The sequence below is a fragment of the Ambystoma mexicanum genome, chromosome 8, assembly GCF_040938575.1.
Source record: "Ambystoma mexicanum isolate Mex_15411 chromosome 8, UKY_AmexF1_1, whole genome shotgun sequence".
In the NCBI taxonomy this organism is placed as follows: Eukaryota; Metazoa; Chordata; class Amphibia; order Caudata; family Ambystomatidae; genus Ambystoma; species Ambystoma mexicanum.
The window spans coordinates 494,588,084-494,610,063 of record NC_090929.1 but is presented as its reverse complement, the minus strand read 5'-3'; the positions used below and the strand labels follow the sequence as shown (position 1 = coordinate 494,610,063).

General features: G+C 43.6%; 1 protein-coding gene across 1 annotated transcript in view; it reads right to left on the bottom strand.

Annotated features, from left to right (window-relative positions):
- Window positions 1-21,980, bottom strand: part of MMP23B (matrix metallopeptidase 23B) — a 203,187-nt gene that overhangs the window by 8,249 nt on the left and 172,958 nt on the right. Inside the window, exons 5-7 of the mRNA XM_069610146.1 lie at window positions 15,973-16,137; window positions 15,186-15,296; window positions 10,272-10,398 (exon numbers count right to left, since the gene is read on the bottom strand). Of these exons, the coding sequence (XP_069466247.1) occupies window positions 10,272-10,398; window positions 15,186-15,296; window positions 15,973-16,137 (403 nt within the window). The remainder of the gene's footprint in view (window positions 1-10,271; window positions 10,399-15,185; window positions 15,297-15,972; window positions 16,138-21,980) is intronic.

Sequence of the window (21,980 nt, the reverse complement as noted above, 5' to 3'; positions counted from 1 at the left end):
CGCACCGCCAGAGGGAAGGCAAGATGCTGGAGAAGCAGAACGGAGCGCCTGCCAACACAGGAACCCCCGGCAACATGTCAAAGCCCTCGCCAAGGTAAAGGGTGGCGCAGGAGAACCAGAGGGGACATGGGGCGGCTCTCCCAGAGTGTACATGCAGTTGTACCTAGGCCCCTTTGCAAACATAACGCTTGTGTGGCACGGCAGGGGCAGAAAGCTTGCAATCCTTCTCCACCTAATTTCAAGAGTGAAGCTAAGCCCGTTGATCACCAGGGAAGGGTTGAGGACATCAGATACCCAAGAGAATTTGATAGGTGGAGTCCCTCAGAACATTGGTGGGGATAAGCCCACTAAGAGAGAAACCAGGGTCAAGGACCTAAAGCAAAAGAGAAATGCAAGTCATCTTCATCGTGGCAGTACTTGCCAGGGAAGTGAACCAAGTGGGCCAAGCCGAAGAAGATGATAAAGGGCAGAGGACCCAAACTAAGAGAGTGATACGAGTCACCTTCCTTGTGGCAGTACTTGGCAGGGAAGTGAGCCAAGTGGGTCCAAACATTTCAAAAGAGAATCCAGGATCGTGAAAACTCTGAACACGCAGAATTGGGAGTTATAGGTGTGAAACCTAGTGAAGAGAAGACCTGGGGAAGGGAGCCATACCCTTGGCTGTAACTAGACTGTTTTGTGATTGAGAAGGTAGTCATTCTCCTGGTAACGCGGACCGGAAGAAGGTCCAGCAGGCCTCGGGAAGTGAGTCATTCTCCCAGGCTAATTTGAGACTGAGACCGAATGCCAGGAGAACAGAGGCATTCTCCTGGTACACAAAGTATATACTGTTTGAAACATTGTGACCTGGGGAAGGGAGTAATTCCCCCAGGCTATCTGAGACTGAACGCCAGGAGAAAGGAGGCTTTCCCCTGGCCCACCAAGGGTACATTGTGTGGAACGTTGACCATAAGCTAGGAGAAGTGGGGCATTCTCCTGTGACCAGCCCAGTACTGCTTTATTCTTTAGTTTACAGTGTAAGGGACAGAAGTAAGGTTTTCATGATACAGGGCGCTGAGCACTTTTACTTTAACAGACATCCTGAAAGTCACCTTAGATCTTTAGTTGAGGCTGAGAAGCCCCTCTTAGGAAAAGAGAAAGATAGGTTTTCTCTTGCTTTATTATTTAATAGAAGTCTTTAACACCAAACATGCTGTAGAGGAGCAGGTGGACGTGTGTTCACTAACTTCCGCCCCCCAATGCCGTCATATTGGAAAAGCAGGAGAAGAGCCCTATATGGGACTCCATGCATTGTCCCTATGCCGTATCAAGTCTTTTTTTTTTTATTTGCTTTCATTAGTTTAATACAAAAACTTTTTAGCACAGACAAATAACAGAAAGAGAGTTTGTCTCAAGAATAGATAAGTCCATAATTAAAACAAAATATTGTCAGTTGTTTCCCCATAACCTTGTTGATTAATTAGCATGTCGTCATCTTTCATCGACAATTTTCTAGGCATTTAACTGCTGCAATATTCAATGCGGTTGTTTCCCCTCTTAGCAGTATTTCACACCATTCACTTGCCGAGAGGGAAGGGGCACTTTCCACAAATTTTGTGAAATAATATGTCCGGCGTTCGGTTAGAGCTGGGAATCCAGTGCAAAGGTGGAGTAGGTTTTCCTGAACTCCTACCAACTTGCAGAATCTGCATGTTGGAATGTCCAAGCCCTTCCCATCTATGTATTGTAGGGTACAAACTGAATCTTAGACGCATGAATTGAGATCTGAGGTAGCTATCAGGGAATTTCCTGATGTAAATTTGCATCTTTCCAAAAGGTCTCACTTCCTTTGACGGGTGTCGGAATAACTTGAGTTTATCTGCTGCCTCACAGGTATACAATCCCTTTCCCACAGCTTTTTTTTGGTTTTGTCTGGGTTGGGCAGCAGTTCTTGTCCCTATACCGCATTGAGTCTATGAGAGACGATATGCACTCAGACAGCCATACCGAATGTACCCTCATACTGAAAGAGCGGAAGGATTTCAGCATGCACCAGTGGACATCATGGAGCGCTGAGTAAAATATGATGAGGGCATAGTGATTTTATGAAGCAGATATACGAAGACACACTGAAAGGATATGAAAATACTTAATAGTGACAATGTAACTGAAGCAACAAGAGAAACATGTACAAAATGATAAAGTGATCAAATATACAAAGAAGACAAAGTAACTTGCTGACCAGTAAGTATAAATATGCAGTAACGCAAGATAGATGAGACATATAGGGCCTCATCATGAGTTGGGTGGATGGGGGCTGCACGATTACCGCCAGCAATAATTGTGCCGGTGGTAATAGCGCTGAAAACTGGCCAAAAACAGCAATTTTTACCTCCAGCAAAAAGCTGGAGGTCAAAATGCCATTTTCTGCCCAACTCATGATTCGGCCAACCCTTAAATGTGGCGGGAATACCGTTACCGCCACTTTTAAGGGCTCAGGCCAAACTCGTGATGAGGCCCAAAGAAGCTTGCTATAGAAGAAAATGTAATGTGGCTGGAACGGCCATAATGGCGAAAATGGACTCCGGTTTGTGTGGATACTTAATCCAGCTACCTCAGAGACAGACCAGGGCTGCAGAGTCAGGAGACGTTGGAGAAACAGTTTCGTGTGCAAAATAAAGAGGAGTCTATGTTGGTCTGGGATCAAGGATGCTATTTTGAGGAATAGGTGCAAAGCACAAAGGGAGGCAGACAGATAAGCCATGAATGTGAGACATATTTCTCTTAGATTAAAGAACAGGAAAACATCTGCAAGAGCCAAGTATTGGACAATTAAAAGTGTATCAAGTCTATACAAGAAGCAGTGAGCAAGTATCTAGAGGCCAAGAGACGCAAGAACACTCAGTATAAATAAATCAAATAGCAGTGAATAAGTGGTCAAAATGGACATATTTGTGGTCTCTTCACACGTGATCCGGAAGTCGAAAACACGAGATATTCATTAAGCTGTGGATGAAGATGATGATGTGCTTATTTATACTCCCTTGAATGTCCCAGAGCAGAGTGCAGGCTACAAGGTCAAGTTCAGACTGGAAACTTTGGTTTATGGTCAAACTGATGAGAGATGATGGACTAATTGGGAATGTGGGTAGTAATCTGACATGGCTCAAACACCTGGGTTTCATTTCACTCATGTGCTGCTAGCCGAAAGTCCAAGGTTGGGTGCGAATGCCAACCAATCAGGGGGTCTGTGGTGTAACCTGCTACACAATGCTGCATAGACCAATCCACTGCCATTTTCCCTGCTATAATCAGTATTGTGCGTATTTAGAGGTAGTTCGGGGTGTGCCTTACAGATAAGAGGCAGCCAATGATGCACTAACCCTTATGTGATATATAGGTACATACGTTTCCCTAACCAGTCCCTCACTTCAATAGGTTTTACAGTTTGCCATGTAGGATGACTTCATAGATGACGCATATTAGGGTAGAAGACCTTTGTATAATCAAGTTTTTGTATGAGTGTGCAAGCATCAGCCTGATGTCTGCCAGTTTGCCCTGCTTTATTAAACTGAAAATAAAGTGTATTTTGCCATATTCTCTGAGTCTGTCTGGTTATTTGATCTGAGATCTTTATTGGTAATTCCATCTAGCACAGGAGATGCTTCAAGGTGCTAGAGCAAAATGCCACCTTTGTATCAGAGTCCTTCTTCTGCTCCCTTATAAGTGGTAGTTGCTGAAGTCGTCTTGGACTCCTGTGTTGGTTTCTTGAGAATTGGGAGGATATTTCCAGTCTTGAGGATTGAGGGGGGAAGGTGACCTGAGTGATGGACCTTTTAATGATTTCTAGATAAGTGAGGGATCCTTATGTCGAAAATGGTCTTTAGTACCGGGCAGGCAGGTTGTCATCCATTTATGAGGTGGCCTTGAGGGATGCTAGGGTGGAAGTCAGGTCTTCCATTGTGAGTGTCTTGAAAGTTGTCCAGGCAGTGGTGGTTTTGTTACATGGAATTGTGGTATTGGTGTCTATGTCCGGGTGGATCATGCTGATCTTGTTGATGAAGGAGGAGTTGATGGCAGTGGATTTTCCAATGGAGTGCCGAAATGGTGGATCAAGTGTAGTATTGATGCAATGTGTGATGGCTTTGAAGAAGACTCTGTGTTTGTTGTTGCCCTTGGCTATGGTGTCCTGGTAGTAATCGACCTTGGCAGTGGTGATCGGGCATCTGCATGTAGCGCAGAGTTCCTTAAGCACGGTCAGGTTGGATGAATTGTGGGATTGTCACCTGTTTGTGTCCTGTCTTCTGATAGTTCTTTTGTCGGGGTTTAGCTCATGAGTGTACTAGGGTGCAGAAGGTTTAGGTTTTAAGGTGCATTTTTTCACCAGGGCATGGCGCTTGATGTTGTTTATGATGGTGGTGTTGAGTTCTTGGAGAAGCGAGTCCTGAGGTAGGCCCATGTAAGGTGGACGTTGGTGAGGTCTTACATGAGAGCTTCCACTGGGAAATTCTTGAACAAGCTGAAGGCTTGTTTGACGGTTTCCGGTGGATGTGCTTGATTGGGGGTGATGTGACTAATGTCAAAGGGGATTGCCAGATGGTCTGACCAGTCGAGCAGGATTGGAGAGCTGGGACAGGGTGTAGGTGGGTTGCTGATAATGATCAAGGATATTACGTTTCCTGTGCTTTAAGTCTTTCATGTGCTGTGTGAGGTTCAGATTGTCAAAAAGGCAGTGGAGAACGTCCTTCATGGAATTGGTTGCTGGGTTGCCAGGGATGTGGCAGTCGGCAAGGAAAATGTTGTTGGCATGTGTGAATGACATGGTGGTGACCAACTCTGTAAGTCTTTGATGATGGAGGTGTTGGGTTTGGGTGGTCGGTAGATCAGGTGAACGGTGGCTGTGTCCATGGGATGGACAGGGAAGTGACAGAAGAGATTTTTGAAAGAGCCATTGGCAGCGATGTCCAGTTAGGTGCATGGCTACGATTCCTTGTGAATCATTGCCAGGCCTCCATCCATCTTGTTTGGATGGTCCATTTGTGGAATGCTGTATCTGTTAGTGATGAAGATGACTAGGGTGTGGTTGGAGGTAGATGTCATCCAGGTTTCGGCGATGAAGATGCTGTGCATGTCATGTGTGGTGATAAAGCTATCAATGACTGCTTAGTGGTTGGTTGCTGAGTGGACATATGTGGCCAACGGTTTTCAAGTAGTGATGGATGAAGGAATACTGATGGTGTCTTCAGTGATGCAGGTGAGGTTGCTGCAATGCGTGTCCATCATGTAGCTGGTGGTGATGACTGGTGATGTTGGGGATGGGCTGGTGGATGAGAGGGGTAAATCACATATTTAAGGGAACTTACCTGTTGTGCGAGGAGCAGGAGTCCTCACGGCCTTAATAGAAGCGAATAGGAATGGCCCTTTTCCTTTTCTTTGTATGCCGTTCAATTCAGATGCCCAGGCGAGAGTACCCTGTGATCTAACAGTTAATAAAGAAAAGGAAGGGGCCGGGATAAGGAAGTGGGTGGGGCACATGTCATGTGTCTTAGATCCACTTGCACCAGCTGACCATCTGCAAAAGAAAAGAAGCTAGACGGCTGCTTAACTAGGAAAACAAGAGCAGCAAAACAAGAAGGCACCAACAGATTATCAGTGATTGACCCGGTGGGTGGGGCATTTTCCTCTGTGTCTAGCATATTAGAAGGGTGAGTAGGCCCATAAACTCATATAACAAAATAAATATAACAACTGAACATCATATAAAAGGAACGGCTTTTAGACAAACTGCCAGGAAATAAAAACAGACAGCTATCCTGGCTATTTGTCTTCATTTTTATGTCAACTATGGTTTTAGGCTTGTAACATACCTCTCAATTAAAATATCATTAAAATCACTAGCTGCAACATAATGGACGCATTTATTAACTACCTAAGTGCCAACCAATGGCTCCCATGACATAGCTTTCAATGGAAAATCACCCAAAACACTTTGTTCCCAGATAAATAAAACCTCACAAAAGTCTTCTACCTTTATTCCCTACACACATATCCCACATTGTAAAATTGTAAATGCCATACAGTATTACACTTTATAGTAACTTTTTTAATTAATTTGGGATAACATAACGTGCACAGTTTGGAAAAAAGTGGGGTGCCTGAAACAAAATATGCACGTACAGAATATTGTTCACTTCACTGTGCATTGTTTACATGCTTACATATGTAAAGTCAAAGGTAAACAAGTATGCAGATCAGACCGCTGTGTATTTCGGTACTAACTAAAATCACATCAAGGGCTATGGTGAAATGATCATAAACAACAACGCCAAATGTTTAGGAGTGTGTTTATCCCACCAGAGGCATGTAATGACATTAGTATCATGATAAAGGGTCAATTTTAAACGACACAGGACATTTCAGGGATTCAAATGGAATATCAATGGGAATGTGTTGGAGGAAGTGCAGGAACTAATATCCCTTGGTTTTACTATCACAAATAAAGGGCAGGTTCAAAAGACTAAAAACAGATTAACTGCAAAAGTGGATGTTTGTTTGCCAAAAAATAAGGTTATATTAGGGAAGTACTGTAAGTACACCGTGTACCATTGATAGAATTCTATAAAGGTAAAATTATGCCTGCAATTGGTTATGGTTTAGAAATACTTGAAATAAAAAACGTGAAAAAGTTACCAAGGTTAGTGGGAAAAATGTGGAGATCTGTTTTAAGGTTGCCTCCCACGTTACCCATAACAGCGATTAAGGCAGAATTTGGGTTAATATCAAGAAGGTCCATAGTAATATGAAATACACTAAATTTCTACTATAAGATATGCTCATTGGCTGGTAAACCTAAAAATCCATATGGGAATAGTTGAAGATTGCAAGTAAAAACGGGGAAACGAAGCTTCAAACCTTCATTACATTTTGCAAAAGCCATCTCAAAGAAGTAAATGTTGGTGTGAGTAATCCGGCTGAAAACTACAATTAGGCTAAACAAAAGATAATGCAGTGGGATCTAATTGAAAATCAGGGCATAGTAGGTAAATATTCCAAGTTTATCGAATATAGAAAATATCCTCCTAAATGGACAGAGCCAATGGCTTAACTGTAAAAGTTCCCATGCCCTTTCTATAGGAATTGGCTGTTGGGGTTCAGATTTAACATTCTGAGAACCTTGGAACATATTGGGCTGATTAGTAAGATGGAATATTCAGAGAAAATGTGCAGACTCTGCAAAAAGAATATATCAACAAATCTAAAACATGGGAATTGAGTGCAAAGCTGTAGAAGAATTAAGGAAAAAAACATATCATACGCTTGTACATGCATAGAGAACAGTTTTGGACCCAATATATGTACACCAAACAATTGTCCCTTTCTTTTGCATTGGTGAAATAATTGCAACTGATCTTGAGCACTTTGGACGAATCTAAATAACTGGGGGTCCTATTGCACTTTAATCATCTGGGAACGGTCCTTTTAGGAATGTTTGCAAATAGTGCAGCAAGCTTATGCACCAGTCGCTCAAAGTTAGGAATGTTTTTTTTAAAAAATAGTGCACTGAGTTTATGCACAAGTCACTTTAGGCTGATTCCGGAAGACGAGCTAATTGACAGAATCTTGTTTTTCTTCTCCTTTGAATTGTCCTTTTAATTCTTCCTCTCTCCTTATATGCATTGAAGATTTTTTTGAAACTTAGAAGTTGACCTATGTTTTTAAGAGTAAGAATGTTACGAATGAGTAGTACTAGGTGTAACATTATTCTTGTTATGAACGTATGTAATTAAGCCTTGTCTTTTTTTTATTTCTTTTGATTGTCATTTTAAGTCATGTGAAAAGTTTAATAAAAATGTATCAGAATAACAAAATTAAAAAGTTACCTATAATGTCATATTTACACTACATGTAACAAATGCTTAGTTTTGCTCTTTGTTGAAATCAGCAATTTCCAGAAACTGGTGAATTTGTCTCCATATTTCACTGTTGTGATGTTATTCCTGTGAATTATGCTTTGTGAAACTACTGCTCTGTATGCCGCAACACTGTAAAAACTGTCATATGTACGCATATAGTTATGTTATAAAGAGAGGCGTTCGGCCTGGGTAACTTTGTTGTCACACACTGGCATGGGCCCTGTCCTGACATGCCTTTGAGGGACCATGTTTCCTTCTGTAGAGGAGGAGCCAAGTACCCCCACTCCACCTGCCCCGCCTACATTACCTGAGAAGTATGAACCAAAGTATGTGACATATACTACACCAATCAGAAGGCAAGAAGAAGAGCAACGACTCTGTGCAGTACCCATAAGAATACCTATACCTAAGAGAATATGGGAAGTAAAGTATCCCTTAAGGAAACCATAACTACATCCAAAACAATATGATGGCCATTTGAATGCGATTCCTGATGAAATAAAGAAACTGAATGACCAGGATGAATGGTGACGTCATACGAAACTGAATCGATTCCATTTATAGAAGATAAATAGACCTGAGAGGCAGACGATTTATGAAGAATGAAGAAATACTAAGCATAAATGACATTTTGAGATCAAGATAAAGAGATTTATGCCATAAATATGATGAAGATACTTAGTTTAAACGTGTACAGATGCATGAAACGCAAGCAGCAAAGCAATCATGAAGCTAGCTAAACTCTTATAGTGAATAGATAGCGGCAAGCGCCAACATGTACATATATGCCTGATACATACATATGGATTGAATAAAGAATGAAGGTTCCACTACACATATAGCAGTCTTGAACAAACGAGGAAGGCCTCAAATTCAGTGTTGCAGTCACAAAAGCAATTGAATTAAACAGAATATATTTCAGCTAAGGAGTTGGATGAGCCAAAGAGCCAAGGTCTTATCCGAACTAAAATTGGCTGACATTAGATACAATTAACGTGAAAGAACAGAAGCTCCTGTTCAAGAAGGTCAAGTGAAAACAACATACATCAGAGTACTATTGGGGAATAAAATCAAATACAAGAAAAGGCTCAATTCATGGTGTCCAGTCACTTTTTGGAAGAAAGTTGGACGCATGAGGAGATCACACCTACGCAAGGAAACTGGACACTATGCATACTCCTTAAAAAATCCCAGAGAACAGTACAGACTCAAGGCCAACTTCAAACACTAATTGACACTGAACTTTTGAGGTGATGATGGAGTGTTCTTTTTAATTGGTGGGAAGCTGGTAGCAAGACAAGCTCACCCGTACCTGGTTGTTCAGTCTGCATGCTGCTCACGTAGGTGGAAAGTTATTGACGGGGGTTAGAAGCCAACCAATTGTAGAGGACCACGTAGTTGGGGGTCCTATAGTTTGTGGAGCCAATGGGACGTCAAACATTTAGTGACGTTCATAGTGGCCATTTTGAAGGGAGGGCTTAGTTGTCCCACCTGTTGTTGACTATCCAATTATTTCTCTCTGTTACTCTATACAGATATTACACCTATGCTTAGTAGTTCACTTAAAGCTTTTAGAGGTTTGCCACGTAGGATGACGTTGGTGATGACGCAGATCTACACGTCGGTAGTGACACATTTGGTCTATAAAAATATTGTTTTTTCCAGTGGTCAAAGTGTATGAAAATAAGTTGTGGAACTATGTTCCCTGCTGGTCTGGCCCGCTCCCCACAAACCCCATCCCTGCGCCCCCTCCCACACACAATCTAAACACCCAAACAAGCACACCTGCCATATACGGGAATGTGCAGTGCACTGAAGTGCAAGCTTCAACTTCTTCCTACACTTTTATTTTAAAATGAAACCATTCCAGAACGGTTTCTTTTTCTAAGAAAAGTATAGGAACTGTGAAACTTAAAAATAAAAAGTATGAGAGCACCGCTTCCGTCCACTTCGACCTCTGGTTTTTTCTTAAATTAGTTGACAGTAGAGCATCGAGCGATTACTGATGTTCGTTGTACTCCCTGTTTTACTTACTTACATTAAAACAGACAAACCCTTTGCCAAGCTATTTGTGTCATCTGAGTTATTGATGGTTGATTAAAATCTGCATCCCCATACATCTCAAGGGTATTGCTCCTCATCTTAAAGGGCTGGGAGTCCCCAGTTCACTTCCACTCACTTAAATGTTTTCTAATCAAAATAAAATAGGCTCAGGAAAGAAATGTGGGAACTCTCAGGTTTCGTTGTTGTGTCCCTGTTTTGGTCACCAATCCCTGGTATGGGGCAGTCCTATCAGAGACCCAAAGTTCAACAAAAGTCTCAAACAGCAAATATACCCAACAGGCCTCCCTGGCAGAGTGCATGGAGAATGACACTTACTATACTTTGCCTTTCTTGTGGATAATCTTTTTCCCGCAGCGCATCGTGACATTCCGTCCCTCCGGCACTACCTTCATCTTTGTCCTTGGAGGAGCATTCGTCGGAGCAATAGTTGGAAACGGAAATTCTGGGCAAAAAGGAGAAAGAATGATCACGTTATCAGAAGGGTATAAACACGTATTGCTTAGAGTATGTAGTGTTGAAAATAAACCTCATGGACTCATTGACCCAAGAGGGGCATTCAGGAGGATGTCTGTTATGCCAATGAGTCCCGTCCATGGAGGACTGCCTCTTAAATATGGAGGAGTGCGCGTTCTTAATGTCTGGAATACTACCTCGGTCAAGAGTTAGAAAGCACCCGCAGATGATATGCGCTTACTTAGAGTCTTTTCAGCATCACTTGCACTGACAAATTTCGTCAGCAGCTACAATGTTACCCATTCCGCCATCCCCTCCATTCTGGGACTCTGTAGTGGTTTTATAAGCTTTTGATCACATTACACTTGTACTACCATATTACAGTTTATCTGGATAGGTCAACATTAAAACATATGGCATGCACAACAAAATGAATGGTCTCAGAGTTTAATCATAGAATTTGACTATTGCAAATTTCAATGTTTCCCAATGTATTGATCTCTGATGTGCATTAATTTCATCATTACACAGTCTCTACTGTTACCTCACTGAAAATAATTAACCTTTGCCACAGCTCTGAGGGTACAGGGCTTTCGAAACAGTGGGGACCAATGACCAACAGTGGGTAATAGACCCTGCTAAGCTACTTCAAAGCTCTGAGGATGGGATGGATGCAAGGTGCAGTCTGTGATGTAGCTCCAATGGGAAGAATCTTCAAGGTGGAGAGATCATGCCTCAAAGCTTCTGTACCTTAGATGGCTGGAGACCAGGAGCCGTAGTTGGGATGCCTGCCTTTGGACTCTGGTAGTGTGGCAAATGTTCCAGGAGGTAGACTGGTTCTAGGCTGTAAAGTGCCATGTGCAATTATTAGGCTGTCTTGACGTCTACTTGATGCTTCACTGGTAGCCAACAAAGAGACTCCATCATACCTTCCCTACGTTGCCTCGTAGGTTGCGTCTGTCTAAGAAGTGATTTCCCTTTCTCAGACTTCCCTATCCACTCCCGTGAGAGTTCCCGCGTTCCAAGTCTTTTTTGTTTTAACAACTTTATTTGTAATAGCATGCGAGATGTAACTACATCGTTTTGTACCACCGCAAGCCCGAACTAAAGTAAAGAAAAGAGAGGGACTCCCCTGCAACTCCCATCGCAGAATTCTACCCTCCATACTGGTGATGGAGAGGTGAAAAGAACACGGGGGACACCCCCCACAAGCCTCCCATCCTCCATTGCACCATGCTGCCTTCCATGCCGGCGAGGGAAGAACTAACAAGGCAGGTGACAGTCGAAGTAATGGTGCAGCGATATAATCAAAGTTGAATGAAAGTCGCAAGAATAGGAACGCAGTAAAAATGAATGTGATTTTCATTATAGGAATTCGACATTATCGGACACATGGAATTATCATACAGGCATAATTCGCGCTTATAGTCAATACGACCTTTATATTCGATATTTTTGGGTAATACCAGTTGGTGGTCATCTTTTCTTAAATGAAGGGTAGACAGCTGGCAACACACTGGTGTTCTCCTTTGCCTTCCTCCAATTTTAAGTCCATCTGCCTATTGTCAGGATTAATGGGAAAGCTTTCAATAGTGGAGGCCAAATGATACAAGTACACATTAAAAAAAAGTATTTGCATGAGAGCCAACACATGGGGTACTCTGCAGATGGTCTTGCTGGTTATTATATACAAATATGCCCAGTTGCGCTTTATGGGTGTTTCTGTGTGGAAGGGTGAGGTCTAGTTCACGTTTGTCCCAGATTTCGATGCCGTGAGCAGGGTTTGATCATTAAGAATATAAAATAATTCAGAGTTCAAGACAAGACCAAGGGGCCCACCTGGCCCTGACCTCTGGCAGTCAGGCGCCTTTTGAGGATAGGGCTGATGGTGGTGTGTTTTAGCTTTGATGGCACCTTGCACATGCAGATGATGGCCTATTCTGCATGCGCAGTGTCAAAAGGTGTGCGATGACTGTAGGTTGCTTTTGACAACTCTTGGGTGCAGATGTCTTTTGATGAAGTGGAATCCTCCTGATTTGACAAGTGCTTGCAGTATGCAGGGTGGGGACTAGTAAGAAACCAGGACAGGTGACTGTGACAGTTCACATGATACTGATGCCTTGTTCATGCAAATACTATTACGTGCAATAGCTGTATGTGGAGTTTTGAGGTTCTCATCTCAGTAGCAAGCCTACATTCGGATCAGTCTTTTGGTCAATATGTCGGCTATGTTGATGCGTTTTAGGAAGTATGATTTTTGGGGGTTTTGTTTGTGGTTTGTTTTGTACTATGCTGTGGTTGTGTGTTATAGGTTTCGTCCATTACCTGTTCACTTATGGATTTAAACATGTTGAATGATGCTGCTTTCATATTCTATGCTCCTTTAATTGTTATGTCAGATTAAACTGTGTTATAAATTAATATTCTTAGATGCTTAAGTAAAATTTAAGCTTGTATATTGTTACTGATGTAAAGAATACAGTGGATATTTGTATGAAAATGATAGTTTTTTTTAAAAAAAGAAAGTACGATTTCCTTACATTGCCAATCTGAGCTTTGTAGCACCTGTTGACAATCCAACCGTTGGGGCGCTCACTGATGACGTCATCCCTGATTCAGAGGCAAGTTTCTGTATCAGGCATTCGGAGTGGTCAGCTACTTGGAGGTTTGGGAAGGGTTGCACTCACTGGTGAGGTCATCCCTGATTCAGAGGCAAGTTTCTGTATCAGGCCTTCGGGGTGGTCAGCTACTTGGAGGTCTGGGATGGGTTGAATTTGTTCAGCATTGTGAAGTGGATAATCAAGCGATCAGAACACGAGAAAGTCGAGTAATTTGAAATGGTCAGGGATATATTCAGTGTGAAGAAGAGGGTCACGCTGGTAGTAAGTGCATGCATTGACCCACATTGATTTCTCCAATGTTTGTATGGAACCAAGGCCACCCGTGTTGGTTAGCACCCTTTGCACATAGGACGTGAGAGACTCTTATGGCCAGTTGTGAAAGTCACACATAGGTAATCTCTGCTGGGGAGTTTTACGAGGCGTTGTCAGAATCATTTAGTTCATAAGAGAAGGCGTCCCGGTTCTTAGGTGAGTGATATATCATCATGACGATGGGCCGGTAAGGCATTTGATTGCGGTGAATTTGGGGGCGATATAGTAGCTCGAGATTTGTCCAGATGAGACCAAAACTATGTGTTTTTCTCTGCTATTCTCTTTGGTTTGGCTGTAGATGGCCTATGTGGGAGGCAGGTGATCAGAGAATAGAGGGAGGAATTGGTAACAAAGGTTTCTGTGAGGGCTTAGAAGTGGAGAGAGAGTGATATTCCAGGGTACCATGCATGCTGCCCAACTTCTAGGCAACTGACTGGGCTTTCTGGAACATACCGTGTAGCGGAAGTTGTGTTACTGACGCATATTTGAGGGAGATTGTAGGAGGGGTGGCCTACAATTGGAGGGGTGTTATATGCGGCATGAGCACTGGAGGGGAGGTAAAAGTAGCTATGTGGATTTCAGGGATTGAGCAGAAAGTTGGATCAGTCAGAGTCATATCGCTCTTTTGAGTGGTTGCAAGCATGGGTGGTGATGAAGATCGGTGGGGTTTTGAATGAAGTGGTTGTTTCTTTTTGGCATTAACAGCAAGGATGATGACATTGTTGAGGCAGGGAGAAACATGTTCTGGTGGTTGAGGAAGTCACTGAAGTAACGTGACACTGAGTACTTGCTGATATGATGAGTGTTGTCAAAGGGTTGGGTGGTCGGAAATGTCTCTGGCAGTTTTTTCCTGTGACCAATGTGCGAGCTTGGCTCGCCCAACTTCGGTTCATGCTGGATTTCTGCACGGCTGTGGAGGAGATGAAACTGCTACCACGAGTGGGCTGCAAATGTCCGAACAGCTTTAAATTAGAGTAAAGTGCTACTGAATGATGTCAAGTTTTGGTGGCATCCTTCGACCATCACATCACCATTGTGGGCATTTGGCAACAAGAGATGAGATTGCTTAGGGCTGGTCATCTTTGATACCAGACACACTGTATGCTTGGTAGGCCTCATTGAAAGCTTCCTCCAGAGTTTTAATGTGGGAGGATCAGAAGATGAGATTATCTTTGTTCTCTTTGAGATGGGATGTGTAATAGAAGATGTAGTCCATCAGGATTCTTTGGGGGTGTTGGGCGGTTAGGCTAGAATCATAATGACTAGCATTCCATGCGGGTTGATTGGATATGTCATGGATGAGGGTGGGGTGATTGGGGGGATGGGTAATGCAAAAGATGTGTTCCTGCTATTACCTTCATAGTCTGTTAGGCACCACAACATGTTCTAACCATGGGTGTGAAGATGATACTGGGTCCCATTTAAATTTCAAGTGTGGTGACTTGTCTGGTATCAATCATTAGAACTAGTGTCTCTCATTTCATAGCACAAAGAAGCCAGGTCTTCTAGGGGACCCTCAAGCAAATGTCGTCACCAGTATATATGTGCAATTTGTGGCCTAAGGGGAGCATTTCATGCTATTGGACCCCAAACAAAATCCTCGGGCACAATACATTCAGACGGAAGATCAGGCTTGACTAACTTAAAGAAAGTAAGGTTGCGCCTAGAAGCACTTGTGTACAGGCGCATTATACATGCCACATCACATCATATATCATAAGGTAAGTGCCCCTAGCAACAATGAAAGATTAGCGGCTAGTGGGGCCCTTTGCATATTACTAACTCAGAAGCAGGCTGTACATGTTTCTTTATATGTCATGGGTGGCAATTAGGAATGCCTCACCAAAACAAAAATCACAGCTGTAAGGGCAGTGCTTCTTCATCAGACTCCGGCGTGTATCACAAAACCCTTTGCGTGCCCAGGAGGGGCATATGAACAGTCTGTCCAGGCACCCTGCAAAAAACCAAAGAAGCTGTTATTGGACCATGAGAGGACAAGCCTTCTGCCCAGCACTGGACTTTTGCCAGGTGGAATCAACGTTGCCTAAAGGGAAACCGGGAACAGTCTTAAGATAGGGCATATTAAGGGATATGATCATTCGCATGCCAAGCCCCTACTTTGCTGCCTTTCCTAAGTAAAGATCTGCTGTGAAATGTCCTGATATCCTTACAGCTCCTCCCACTCCAGTTATATCTATGATGTGCGATGCCACCAGTTGGCATTAGGATACATCTCGTTTGGGAACATGGCAGTAGCGGTGGTTCTTGAGGAGCTCTTTTTCATGAACAGACCTGCTGCCTAGCAGCTCCACAGAATTCCTTCATTGACAATCCCAAAAGCACAGTTTGATATAAAAGTGAGACCTTCTGCATCCTAGAAATAGCAAGAAATGGTGGTTGTTCTAAAGATTGATATATCTTCCATTCAACCACTCAACAGGACTTGACACCATCTACCCTGGAACTGCAAGGTACCAGATTGTGGAATCTAGTATATGTGTCAGATATGTATAATCAATTGGCCCTCCAAGGAAGCCATGTGAGCATCCTTTCAGGAGCAGTATGTGCCCCCTATTGTACTATTCTTGCACTATCAATATGTTTCTTATTCTGCTTTGCTCCCTTCTTACCATAAAGCCTGTAGATGCCCCACAGGTCATCCTGTGTGATCCACTTCTTCCCTGTCAGGGTGGCGTTGATGTGCATCAGCGCGGTCGGGTTCAGCGAGTGCATGAGCCCCAGGGCATGTCCGATTTCATGGGCAGCCACATGGACCAGGTCTGTAAGCCACACTCCTTTGGGGGGGAAAGAAAGACAATAAATGGTAAGTGAGCAATATTGCCATTAGCCCTGCCACACCTGGCTACACCACACCACCATTAAAGGCATTTCATTCGTTAGAGCCAAGAACACGCTAGCGATAGTGTGTGCTGTGGTAGTGTTATTATTCACTCGCACACTCACTTGGGTGAGACAAGTAAAGCAGCACAGCCCAGAAGTTGGAATGTAAGCCATCATCCATCTTCTAGCAAATAAAGGGTGGACATTATTTCTACCGCCATGTCAGAGCATATTTTATATTGTTCTAAATCACCAGCTGGAAATGCAGAGATTTTCTAACATAATATCTGGAGTTTGTAACTGTTAGCAGTAATAATCTAGGGTATTGCAACAGGAAGGCAAACGGACAGCCTACATGGGCTAGTGGTCTGCATCGGCCATTGTTATTTCTTTGATGGATCTGCTCCTATTCCCCAATGGGTGTAGGAATCGGGGCACAAGCTCATTAAGACCAGAAGAAGACAGAATACGCAGGGAGGCCTTGCCAGTAGCTGAGTGTAGGGTCTATGTGAATGAATATGTGGGAATGAAGCTACAGCCAACCTTTCTTTAAAGCCAAGAACTTTCCCATTGCCCACTACTGTGCCACCTGCCCACCACTGCCATGTTCAGAAATGTCCCGCCCCCTTGTTCAACAAGGACCTGTTCAACTCATTGTTATCATCACATGTTTGCCCCCAGAAATATTTGGGTGAAATGGGAAGAATTGTAAGCCCAGCATCCTCTGTGTCTCTTACAATACGAAATTCCACAACAGCCCTAGTCAGAACAAGAGCAATGGGTAGGGAACTCTATGAGCCTTGGCTGAAAGATTAGACCAGACGTCCCCGAAGTTACCAGGGACATCCCTTCACATCCTTCAAGCCTTGGCTTCTTATTCAGTGGCTACCCAAGAACACACAAACCTGCAGTAGCTCGTCTTTTGATCTTCATCAAAAAATTCAAAGTCACAATTTTGTTTTTCATTACAAGACTGGAGAAGAGCTTTAATCACACAAAGTCTGCACAAAGGGCCTTAGAAGATGCATTGTGCCAACAGTGATGTTGTGCCAACTTTTTACCCAGCCCATCCAGCCAGTGGGAAGAGCGTAGGACTCTGAAGCCCTCAAGTGGGCTCTTTGATGTGGTGGATTACCTTTTGTGAAAAATCCTCTATAGGTCGTCTTTCCAAGTCTTTTTCTCAAGAAACAGCAGTGGGCATCTTTATTCGAAAAAGACAATATCAATACCCTTAGCTTTATTAAATTTTTACACATGATTTTAATCAGTTTCAATCTGTAAATAAATGTATATATTGTAGTGAAATAAACATTCTTTAAAAAGAAAAAGCAGAGTTTACTGACTAGACAGTGAACCCCTTTACACTCACCCTGCCACAAAAATACCCCCACCTGCCAGACATCCCCGCCACATTTTCCTGCCTCCACCAGACAAATCAAACACATTACACACACAAACACTCAGCCCCAGCACCACTCATATCACCCCCTCATCCTCCTCTCACACACACACTCTCCTCTCTACACCTCACCAATTATAACACCACTGTCACCCAGTCACTGAACAAAATAGGCCCCTGTCAAAACACAAAAACCTCACAAGCATCACAACAAACAATGGTTCAACAATTCCCTCCTCTCCATCAAGAGGAAGCTAGTCGCCTTGTACAACCCTGCAAAATAACCAGTGTCCATCCATCAGGACACCCCTCAAACACACAGAAATGTTTCCACCCCTTCGACAGAGACACCCTCATTGCCCTCACAGCTGAAACAAAACCAGCACACTTCCTAGATGATTAAAGGCCACCTCCAGTTGCATTAAACTGTGTAAGCACACTTGGTCAACATCATCAACTCCTGTAGCTGTACTATCCCCTACACCCTCAAAACAGGACAAATCCTGCCCCTCCTCAAGGAACCATCCCTCAGGCTCACACTCAGAGACAACTACTGTCCCATCACCATCTTGCCATACATCACAAGAATCATGGAACGCTTCATCACAAAACAACTTCAACAACATGTCACCACAATAAACCCATTTCAATCAGGCTTTTCGCCCAGCCACAGCACTGACCCATTACAATTTCCATCCTGGATGGCCTCCATAACATTATTGACAAAGGATACACAGCCCTCCTCATACTCCTGGATCGCCCCACAGTCTTCCACACCATTGACCACATCATTCTCCCAAACATTCTATCCCACTGGATGAAACTCTAAGGCACTGCTGTCTACTGATTCGCCTCCTTCCTCACTGACAGGGCACACTTTGTCTCCATGCCCCCCTGTTGATCACACCCCAGTTAAGTATGGCATGTCACAAGGATCCACCCTATCTCCATTCCTCTGAAACCTATATAATGAATAAGTTGGACAAACCCGTAGCAACCATAATATCCATTTTCACCAATACACAGAGGGCACACAAATATACTTCCAAATATCCACACCCGCATAAGCGGTCTGCCCACCATCACTACCTGAATGGCCACCCACTTCCTCAAAATCAATCCATATACAAGGGAATCCCTCCACAACTGCCTCCCTCCCGACCCCAGGCACACATCCAACCATAGACCCTGGACCAAAGAACTCCCAATGTCCATCTCAAGCACATCCCTTTCCACACTTGTGAAATCCCTAGGCTTCACTTTCAACCCCAAAGATCCTTCACATACCATGTAGGCTCCATCAGCAAAACATGCAACTTACAACTAGACCTCCTCCGCAAGATGACTTCTGCACCACAGTTTATGTTCTGACCAAGCTAAACTATGGGCAACGCTCTCCTCATTGTACTCCCCGACAGCACCATCGCCCCCCGCTGCAAGCCATACGGAAAACAGTAACAAGACTCATTCTGCACCTACCCAAAACTCACACAACACTCCTGCTCTCCCCAAGTCCTGCTTGCTTCCTGCACCCCAGATAAGTAACTTCAAAAGGTTTAAGCAAAATGTACAAAGACATCCACCCCCAAACCCAATCATACCTTCACAGCAAACTGAAACCCATCACCCACACAAACACCAAACAAGTCAACCAAAGTCTCCCACGCATTTCACTCTGAAAACTAATCTGCTCACAAAAACAAGCATTCACCCAGTGGGTACCCAGAGCCTAGACAGCCCAACCACTCCACATCCGTACTATGTTCTACATCATTTCAACAAAATATATTACTATGTGGTAATTTACTTTGTGATGATTACTTCGAAATGTTAGCTTGAATTTTTTTTGGGGGGGGGGGTGCCCCCATCCACCTTTCCTACCACTCCTGCCCCAAACCCCACCGCCCCTTTAACCTGTTAACCCACAAATACATATTAAAATTCAAAGATGAAAGTCATTGCGAGAAAGTTTACTTTATGTAAACAGGAGACCCCGTAATACACCCTTCATCATCACTTTCCGAAGAAAGCCTCAAAACCTACCTCTATCCTCACACCTAATCCAGTCACATCACCTACTCTGCCATCCTCAGTCTATCCTAATCATCCTATTCTGTCCTAAAAATAACATCTACTTCACCTTCCCCCTTTTGAACTTTCTAAGGTGCTCCTAAACCTTCTGGGTAGGGCCAGTGATGGACAACAAACTCAAATAACATAAATAAAAAGCATTGTGAAATCCAACAATAAGATGTCTTCTATTATTAAACATAAAATCAACATTAACACCGTTTGAGGGTGGAGGAATTAACTTGCGACGAGACATGGAGGAGGAGAGAGAGGTTTGGTTGGTAGTCTATAGAACTAGGACCATGAGAAAGGAATGCAAGAGAGACCTAGTAAAAGAACTATAAACAGTCTAGGTAGTAACTCTCTTACTAAATATTCTCCCTCTAGACCTCTGCGTTCCTCTGGCACCAACTCTTTGTGTGCAAAGTGTTTCACTAAACAGAGGGCAGGAGGTTGATCGCTTTCCTCAGCTGGCTCCCTTCTATGCAACAGCCTCCCCCTCCCTCTGTGTCTTGAGCAGGGTTTTCTTAAATTCCAGAAGCTCCTCAAGACTTTCCTCATTACCTCCTCCTTCCCCTCTTCTCTCCTCTGTTCATTTCAAAGTTGCTTTGATTGATGTCCAGGGCCCTTATGCATCCTCAGGGCCCTGACCTACAACACTGAATCGCCCCCAGCTTCTGTCTATCCTCAGCACTTGCCTCAGCACACCCTCCGTCCTGGAGGCTCGCACTTACCATACCTTGCACTTCATCTGTTGCCTACCCATGAGCACAGGCATCCCAGCACTTACCCCCCACTGTCCCCTCCTTTCTGCACTTGCACGTTCTGAATATTAACAAGGCGTAGTAGCTTTGGCCTTTTCCTGCTCCACCGTATTTAATATCTCTATGTATTTAATGTTTCTCATTCCCATGTCCCCTCCCTGTTGCCCTGTGGGTGCTTTGAAGCAGAATGTACTTACTGTATAAGCGACTAACAAGTGAACAGTAAATAAATAAATAAATCGGGTCAGGCACTTGGCTTTAATCACTTACATCTGATACCCATTAGCTCTCCCCATACAGATAAAAGGTGTAACATAGAGACACACTCTGAGCAAGGTGGAACACAAGAAGCAGCAGAACTTCCGGGACGAAGGCAAACCTACTGAAGCAGAGTGACAGATAGAGGGATAAGAGCAAAGGGTAGAGAAACCCAGGAGTTCCCTGCAGGAGGTCATTGCCTCCAAAAAACCGTAAAAGGTACTCAGAGAAGTCCAAATCCCAGACAAGAAGACTGCATTATGTTTTGAGGGCGCCAGTGACCCTCCTGGTTGAACGACAGAGTTGGGGAGGCGAGACCAGGCCTTTGGTATTAACCCTGACTCGCAAATTAAAACGGCAATGACAAGAAAGGAATGCACACTGCTGGTGAGGTGGCGAGCAACATGAAAGACCAGTGTGTGTTAAGGATGGAGTGAAGTTGCAACAGTATTTCTCACAATTGAAGGCTGCACGCATGTGGATAAGATGCAAAGGAAGGCAGACCTGTGGTGAACTTTAAATTACTGATAACTGTGAATCCAGTGATAAAGAGTAGCGGAGTGGTCCAGCGAAAGGAAGTATCCCACTCCAAAGTCTCTGCGAAAGGTGAAATGTTCTGTTCCAAATCTTGGGTTTGGAATGTACTACAACCTCTTTGGCAAACAGAATAAAAAAATTATCCGACCAATCAAGCTCCTGGGCTGGATAGACAGTAGCCAGCCTGGCAGATGAAGAAATTAGGTCAAGTGTACCCCCGAGATCCATTAGGGCAGATACGAACTGAACGCTAGCTAAATCCTTATCCCTGTTAACCCTTAAATTGAAGTCTCCGGCTATCACCAGTCCAGAATACTTAGGCTGGAGCTCAGCGCGAGTTCAAGAAAAGCATCAAAAAAAGTTGGGTCATAGCGGGGAGGTCTATATACAAACAAAATGTATGCAGAAGCCGTCAAAGAGGGACGAAACAGCAAGGCTTCCATTTTAAGTCTATGCTCCAGTGGCAATGTGCTGGCAGGAAAATTAGATTTGTGTATCAAGGCTGTCCCACCACCGGGATGGGCAAAGACCCGATCCATGCGGATGATATTGTAATGCGCTGGAAGGGCCTGAATTACCATGGGGCATGAATGATCGCCTAACCAAGTGTCTGTGATACAATCCATATCAGGAGAGTAATTGGCAAGAGATCATAACAAGCTAGTGACTGCGCCGCCAAAGACTGGGCATTAAACAGTGGGCATTTTAATCTACCAGACCAAGCAGTACTCTTGGCAGTGCCAAGTGTTAAAGAGAAGCCTGCTGGCCA